The sequence below is a fragment of the Cladophialophora psammophila genome (genome assembly GCF_000585535.1).
Source record: "Cladophialophora psammophila CBS 110553 chromosome Unknown aczJe-supercont1.7, whole genome shotgun sequence".
Taxonomy (NCBI): Eukaryota; Fungi; Ascomycota; class Eurotiomycetes; order Chaetothyriales; family Herpotrichiellaceae; genus Cladophialophora; species Cladophialophora psammophila.
In genome coordinates, this window is record NW_006912928.1 from 1604834 (window position 1) to 1613348 (window position 8515).

At 50.2% G+C, this 8515-nt stretch overlaps 2 protein-coding genes across 2 annotated transcripts; both read left to right on the forward strand.

Annotated features, from left to right (window-relative positions):
- Positions 1-3488: 3488 nt before the first annotated feature.
- Positions 3489-5389, forward strand: A1O5_05609 (uncharacterized protein; the record flags this gene model as incomplete). The annotated part of the gene is made up of 2 exons (XM_007746208.1): positions 3489-3630; positions 3690-5389. 2 exons carry the CDS (start codon positions 3489-3491, stop codon positions 5387-5389), a joined length of 1842 nt encoding a protein of 613 aa, XP_007744398.1.
- A 1489-nt stretch (positions 5390-6878) lies between these two features.
- A1O5_05610 (ADP,ATP carrier protein) lies at positions 6879-7860 on the forward strand (the record flags this gene model as incomplete). The annotated part of the gene is made up of 4 exons (XM_007746209.1): positions 6879-7168; positions 7230-7557; positions 7623-7758; positions 7811-7860. 4 exons carry the CDS (start codon positions 6879-6881, stop codon positions 7858-7860), a joined length of 804 nt encoding a protein of 267 aa, XP_007744399.1.
- Between the last annotated feature and the right edge of the window lie 655 nt (positions 7861-8515).

The following is an 8515-nucleotide window of genomic DNA, read 5'->3' on the forward strand; positions in this document are numbered from 1 at the left end:
TCTAAGCGAAACCGGTGAGCATGATTGCCAATTCTACCCAGCACACCGGTTAGCGACTGAGCGAATAGGCGCGTGCATACGCCTCTGGGGGGGTTCTCTACAATGGACTTTGAACCTCCCAGATGTTCTCCATCCTCAACTTTCCCCTGTCAAAACCAACCATCTCAGTCCGTAAGTGCTGTTAAACAGACCCTACGGACTACCAGACCTGTGCCATCATCCCTTGCCTGGATCTTGCTCCTCGAAGAACCCCCAGATGCTCAGATACGGCCGTCCTACCCTGGATGGTCTCCTTGGACGCGAGTGTCTCACTAGGCCTCCCCTCATCCATCCCAAAGTCTTCGCCATCTGACATGTTTATCTCGGGCATCTTGTGTGAAATGTGGAAATCGACCAGCCAATATCCCCATGGACTCCAGCAAGATTCTCCGCAGGTATTCCTGATCCCGCTGCACTGGGTCCTCGGCTTCTCGTTGTATTTCGGTTACATTACGATCTCCCGACCCTTGTAGTCACCCTGCCAGGGAGATCGCCGGCTACGAAATGGGGTGTGCTGCACTCGCATGGCAGCAAATGAGTCCTAACAAATCCGAAGAACTGCCAAATGTATACGTTGGAGCACTGGCCTGGATTCGTTGCCGGTAAAGACGGTTTCGTAACGGGTGAAGCCGACCCTCGCACCAGCTTAGCGGCTAGCCATTCTCTCCTCAATCCACCTCTTGAACTCTAGCTCTCTCGTCGAGTGCCTCCCTCCCCCTACTTCACTTACCTTCCTGTCGCTGCTCATCGTCGCCTTAATTTCAATCATCTTCATGGCTCGTCACACCCGTACAACCCTTTCGGCCACTCTTGCTACCCCCTTGTCGAGTGCTCACCATGACGAACACGCTGATGCTAAATCGGTCATGCCTTGATATGACCGCAAACCTCCTTGCGAAATCATGAGGCACTCTACCTTTGATGATCCAAGGTTGTCGGCGCTGAAAATATACAGGAAGCACTTCGCCAACCTCGTAACGATGAGGGCGACGCTAGCGACCCCGCCTCACCAACACCGCAACATTGATCTCCTCGAGCATGCCTTCATGCTCAACCTCGATCAAACCGGTCTGCCTGCATCTTGTCGACAGCTGAGAATCTGTTTCAGTCAATTGATCAAACGCTGCACTCGCCTTTTCAGAGCGCCCTACCCGCATTTGCCGCAGAAATGTCGGATAATTTTCATGGAGCTCACCAGGCGACGGCTCTGGATGGCGCATTTGGACGTGAGGAATCCGTGAGCTCTGGAGCCCTCCAATGTCCCGGATGTCGGAACACGTTCAAAAGAGAGTCTGAACTCCATCGTCATTGGCGTTTACCCATACCATGCCAGGTGCCAGGCTGCACCTCAACTTTCCGTGATGACAAGCTGGAAGGCTATATAAGTCACTACGCGAAATGGCACGGCATTGATGGCCAGCAGACAATTGATCAGGGCCGACTTAAGGAGTATTTTAACAGTACTATTAAAAATCCACTCTCCTGTTCTCAAGGGGCAATGTTTGTACTAACTTGATTAGTGAAAAAAAGGGAACATCGCAACAACATCCGCCCAGATCTCTGTACTATACGCAATCCGAAGAGTGCCACCACTTTTCTGGATGCTTCCGTCAATTGGTATCTGAATCCTGGAGAGGACAACTCGTCACCTTCGAGACCGACGCAAGGTGACAAGGTCGCTGGCTACGGGCCTGGACAGACACATCCCTCTCATGCAACTGGATCAAGCCTTAGCGGAAGGGTTCGTGGGCCCATTTTTATACATGGGTTCGTTAGGTTTTGACCCATCCTCGTAGGTATCAGAATTGAAGCAGGAACTGTCTCATAAGGTGAGTGGTACTCAGTAGGGTTGAGAATGTCGCATTTTGACAGTGATTTTAGTGCCAATATATTGACTATCTCAAGAATTCCGTCCTCAAAGCTGAGCGTGACAAAGAAGGCTTGGTTAGTGTCATTTTGACATTGAATATACGCAGTGCCACCAACCCTGACAAATAAATAGGAACGGAAGATCAAGCTCCTTGAGCATGCGAGCGAAAGCTCGTTACAGGACTCTCAGTGGATGGGTCTGATTACCTGGGAAGACGAGCCCCAAGAGACATCCGACATTCAATGAATTTTGGATTTCAGCGGGACACTACAGTTGTGGTCTTAACAACAAGCATCCTTCTGCTAGCTTCGAGTTCATGGTAATCTGTGGATCCAGAAGATGGTTCGCTCAAAATGTTGATTACATATCTTGTTGTTGTTTTTTTCAGATGTGGCGTGATGCTGTGCTGCCGGATTCGACCTGGCAACGACCTACAGCTATGGAGCACGAGTGTTCCTTCTGCCCGGTAGAGCTCAACGCTCACTTTGTTCATTGTCGTTGAACAGAGCTGGAAAGACTATCAAAGACGTTGGTCGACCACACCTGCTCTAGTCAGAACCCTTGAAGAGTCCTAATGCGCTTACACCTCATAAGACGCCTTTGGACAGAGAGAATAGCTCTGACGCAACACGACTTTCCTTTTGAAACGCTGGTTTTCAGTGGTCTGCATGATCATGGTGAAAATAGGCCACACCAAGATGAACCATCATAGGGTCGAGGACAGCGCCCCTCATTGGATGCCCTGTCGTTGCCCTCTCAGTCATCATCTCATACAACAATCAAGAAGACAACCGGCAAAACACACGTTGGATGAGTCCTGAGTCATCGAAGTCAACTTTGTTCAAATTATCAGCATTAGGGCATTCTTTATTGTACCGAGGAATTAATAGCTTCTTGATCCATCTACGTGCGTGATTCCAGAATCACCTATAATGTACCGAGGTACATATACAACGTACATGACCTCTGAGAGACGCACATTTCTAACAGTAAAAATACCTAGGTAACTAACTAGCTACGTTCTGACCCGAGATCTCTCTAGAATGGGGTTTCCCTATTTCAACGACTGAGGTCTGGACGACTCGCGCACTAGAGCCATTTGTCGCCTTGATGCCTGTTAGTCCTGTAAGGAATATTGGAAATAAATCCAGATTTTGCTATCACTGCTATTCAATGCGTATGAATCACCGCAAACTTGCCTTCCACATTACCATCGCCTTATTCAGATTGACTTCGCCGATGCATCGCTGTCCAGCAGATGTTTCAATCTGACCTTTTACCCCTGTGGCATGATTCGGACTTGCGATTGCACTAGATAGCGAAAATACTCGGGGAATGTCAATCTCTTGATAACGAAGTCCTCCAGACAGCCAGCCGTAAAGAATTTTGTGACAGCCTGGCAGCCTCGCTGGAAGCGACCAGATGCGGAGAACGACGCCAAGCTTTTTTGGAACATCTCATCTGGTGGGCATGCGGAGAAAATTTCGACAAACTATGAAGACCAAACCAACAAAACTAAACCGCTACGTGGTGCAAAGATACAATTTCTATTTTCCAACCCAAACCTCCCTCCCGGACCATGGCCCGCGACTTGCTAAGTAGCGACTCCTCCGACAGTGAAGATGGAGGCGCAGATGTCGGACCTAGTAGCGAGCTCAAAGTCAACGAGGCGTTTGCCCGCCGCTTCGAACACAATAAGAAACGAGAGGAATTACAGAGATGTACAACTCTTCTTCGGCCTGGCTAAGGGGAACATGTTTAATCTGACATTTCTCAACAGTAGAGGAAAAGCTCGGCAAGTCCTCCACTTCTCGCAAACGTAAACGCGGCGAAAACGAATCTCTCAGCGATGACGACGACGGACCTCCCTCGGACGACGACTCGACGAGCGAATCTGAAGATGAAGGGGAATTGGTCACCGAAGCTCTTGACTCGGAGATCATGGCTACCCTCAATGCCATTCGTTCGAGAGACCCCCGTGTTTACGACCAGTCTGCCACATTCTATGCCAATGACGAGGACGCAGGAGAGGCAGCGGCGAAGACAAAGAAGAAGAAGAAGCCGATGCACTTGCAGGACTACCACCGGCAGAATTTGCTAAATGGTGACGCTGAAGCGGAAGAGGAAGATACTGTGCCTCTGACATACAACCAAGAGCAAGAGCAGCTGAAGAAATCCATCATCGGAGAGATCAACGCAGCCGCAGCGGACGAGGACGAGGACGAGGACGATGGTGATGGTGATGGTGATGGTGATGGTAAATTTCTCATTGCAAAGACCAGGGAAATGAAATTCAAGTCAGACGTTGTGTTGGACGTTGAGAACGCTGACAAAGATCCTGAAACTTTCTTGTCAAATTTCATGTCCTCACGGGTCTGGGCAGCCCCGGACCCTTCTAATCTGCACCCTTTCGAGTCGGATGACGACGAGGAGGATAGAAGAGCGGAAGAGTTTGAAGAGGCTTATAATCTTCGATTCGAAGATCCTGAAAAATCAAACGAGACACTACGTTCTCATGCGAGAGATTTGGCTGCCAAATATTCTGTCCGGAGACAAGAGGCGAATCCCCGACAAAAGAGGCGAGATGCCGAGAAGGCAAAGAAAGAAGCTGAAAAGCAGCAGCGAAAAGAAGAGAAAGCCCGTCTCCGCAAATTGAAGATCGAGGAGCTTGAAGAGAAGGTGCGCAGAATTACGCGTGCCGCGGGCATCAAAACCCAAGATATGCGACCTGAGGATTGGTCTCACCTGGTCGATGACGATTGGGACGACGCCAAATGGGAGGAGGAAATGCACAAGCGTTTCGGTGATGAATACTACGCTGAGCAAGAGGTCCAGAGCGACGATGAGACAGGCGCAAAGAAGCGGAAACCTCGCAAACCCAAATTTGATGACGACATCGACATCAAAGATATAGTGCCAGATTTTGACGAAGGGGATAAGGCGGACTTCAGTCTCACTGATGAAGAAGCTCCCACGAAGAAAAAGAAAGCCAAAAAGTCTATCGAAGAAAGTAAGCGGGACGCAAAGAAAGAACGGCGGATCATTGAACAATTGGTGGCCGACCAACTACAATTGGAGTTGAACTCATCTCTACCCAACAACAAAACCGGTGGCTTCACTTACCGGGAGGCATCTCCCAAAAGTTTTGGCCTGACTGCAAGAGACATCCTTCTAGCTGACGACAAGCAACTAAATGAATTTGTCGGGCTGAAGAAACTGGCATCATTCCGCGACCCGGAGAAGAAACGCAAGGACATGAAGAACCTGGGAAAGAAGGCGCGGTTAAGGAAGTGGCGATTGGAGACCTTTGGCGATGAGGATGGACTGCAGGCCAGCAACCTGATTCCTGCACAGCCTGAGGTCGGGAATGACAGGGCCGAAGGAGATGAAGCTGGGGTAGATATCAGAACAGATGCAAAGAAGAAAAAGAAGAGAAGAAGGGGCAAGAAACCAAAGACAGACGTTGATGGTGTTGCTTGAAGAATGCTGCGGAGATCGATATGGAGATTTTGAATGTCTGGACCTCGGAAGAAAAAAAGGGGAACAAACCTGGCCCAGCGCTCTCAGCCTTGCCACCTTTTTTGGATGGCTGGTACGTTGCAAATGCGGCTTGGACCAATTGCCTGTGTTTCGGTCAACGAGTTTCAGTATCCCAGGACCTGCGAGGCCCCGTCCTCACGATTCCTAATTTGAACTGGGGTACTATCAGAAAATCATGAAATATGAGATCTTGTTCGTATCATTGAAGAGCCTCATGCGGCAAGGTTAAGGTTCAGTGAAGATCTCTGGAGAGGCTGTGGATCGTTGGGAGGGAGCAAGATAGCTCTCCGGCAAAATGGGCGGAAGAATGGGCACGTTTGAGAAAATTGTTTAGGCAGCCGACACAGCCGTCCAGTGGCTGGACAGAGCCTGTCACCTCCCCCCGGGCAAGCGCGATAGGGGCCACCGGCGAGCCGGTTGCTGTGCAGTGAGCGACCCTTTTTTTTTCGCTCAGCGGAGACAAAATTTTTGATTGCGGACGATAATTGCCCGGGGCGGAAAGCGCTGAGATTTCGCTGGTCGGCTCGGGAAAAGCGACAGCAATCGACAGTGATGGTTGTGCTGAGACAGATCCGGGCCTTGCCACATCGGGTTTAGCACCAGCCGAGCTCCCAATCCCTTCCCTTTGAAAAATACCTGTCCGCTTCTGAACTTCCTCCATCTCTCTTTTTCGCATCTTTGCATCTTTTTCTTGCGTCCACCCATCACTTTCCTCCCTTCTCTCCGCTCAATCATAGTCCTCAGTTCTTCATAACCGCCGTCAAGATGGCCAAAGGGTTAGTCTGAACTCCTTCCGCTGTCAATGCACGCACCCCTTCGCCTCGTGTCATTACCCGACGGCCTCCCTGAGCTGCACGGGCAGCTCCCGAGGATCTCAATCAAACCTGGTTATACAGAAGCTGACTCTTGTCATCTAGAGACGTGGATCAAGGGGCCAAGACGATATTCGGCATGCCCGGTAAGGTCTCCCTGTTGTTGATCTCGATGTCCTGGGCTCAATGAGCTGCTCGGACTTGAGCAGCTCGACGATTGGACAAGATGTGAAGTCACGGCCAACAGAAACTGATTCGGACCCTAGGATTCGTGGTCGACTTTTTGATGGGTGGTGTTTCTGCCGCTATTTCAGTGAGTGCTGCGACAGTTGTGGTAGCTGTTCAATAGGAACTTGAAAAGCTGACAAAATACTTCCAGAAAACCGCCGCCGCACCCATTGAGCGTGTCAAGCTCTTGATTCAAAATCAGGTATGCCTGCCTGCTCCATCCCATCGAACACATCTCCAGGAGCCACAGAACGCCTTTTCCCACCTCAGGGAGGTCCCCGTCGGCCGTGGTTGACAATATTTTCTTATCAAAACGTGCCCACCGCAATGATAACACTGCGCATGGACTTGGGCTGAGCGCAAAAACTTACAATAACATACAGGATGAAATGATCAAAGCCGGTCGTCTTGACCGCAAGTACAATGGTATCATCGACTGCTTCAGCCGAACGATGAAGAGCGAAGGTGTCATGGCACTGTGGAGAGGTAACACTGCCAACGTTATCCGATACTTCCCTACCCAGGCGCTCAACTTTGCCTTCCGCGACACCTACAAGTCGATGTTCGCCTTCAAGAAAGAGCGTGATGGATACTGGAAGTGGATGGCCGGTAACTTGGCCTCCGGTGGTGCCGCTGGTGCCACTTCCCTCCTCTTCGTCTACTCTCTTGACTATGCCCGGTATGTTGTCTCATGCTTCTTGGTTGTATTTTGCGCGGTCTGCTCATACAATTTCCCACAGTACTCGTCTCGCCAACGATGCCAAATCTGCTTCCAAGGGTGGTGAGCGTCAATTCAACGGTCTCGTCGATGTCTACCGCAAGACCATGGCCTCCGATGGTATCGCCGGTCTCTACCGTGGTTTTGGTCCTTCCGTCCTTGGTATCGTCGTCTACCGTGGTCTCTACTTCGGCATGTACGACTCCATCAAGCCTGTCCTCTTGGTCGGTCCTCTCGAGGGTAACTTCTTGGCTTCTTTCTTGCTCGGCTGGGGTGTCACCACTGGTGCTGGTATCGCTTCCTACCCTCTTGATACCATCCGTCGTCGCATGATGATGACGTCCGGTGAGGTAAGTTATCATCAACATTCGCTGTCTTCCACGACCTGAGAACAAGTCTAACCTCAAATGTGCAGGCTGTCAAATACAAGAGCTCCTTCGATGCTGCCCAGAAGATCATGGCTGCTGAGGGTATCCGATCATTCTTCAAGGGTGCTGGTGCCAACATTCTCCGTGGTGTTGCCGGCGCCGGTGTGCTCTCCATCTACGACCGTATGTTCTGATCAAATCCCATCCCTTATGTGCGTGCTAACAAATATTACAGAGGTCCAACTTCTCATGTTTGGCAAGAAGTTCAAGGGCGGTTCCGGCTAAGCGCCTCGTCATTTTACTGCGACGATCCCGACAAGCGACAGTTCAATCACACAAAATGGAGTAACAGGGGAAGTGTGGTGTAATAGCGCGCCTTCAGTTGGGAGGCTCAAAAGGTGGTGCGAGTTTGTACGATGACATGGTGTTCGCAAGAGCAGCAGGGCGGGGGGCCGAGTCGAGAGAGACGAAACACATTTTGCAAATAGAGACGACACAAACGGGGATTGACGAGGGAAAATGGCCACGTTGAAACTCGTTGGGGGTTTTGTTCACAATATGCGATGGGGTTTCTTGCTTTACAACCACATCCTTTCGTTTCCTCCTCACCCCGGTCTGCAATTGTACTTTACTGCCCTGGTTTGTTTTGCAAAACATCTCGCTTCCTCTATCCTGCAGCCCTCTTAATTCTCTTTCCCCCTTTCATCCGCGAATCTCCTTGTACTGCAGGATCCCTCGACGCCTGCAAATGCGCTCCTAGTGCGCTTGGAGGCTCTTGATCCACCCACTCCGCCCAATGATATATGTATTCTGTACCTCGTACCTATGGAATATCTGCATGCATGCCCGTCCCTTTTTTTTTTATTTAATTTTCATGAAGCAATTGTGTTATTGTCGCAATTGATTGACTTGGGGAGCGAATGATGTTCTACAGTGTCCT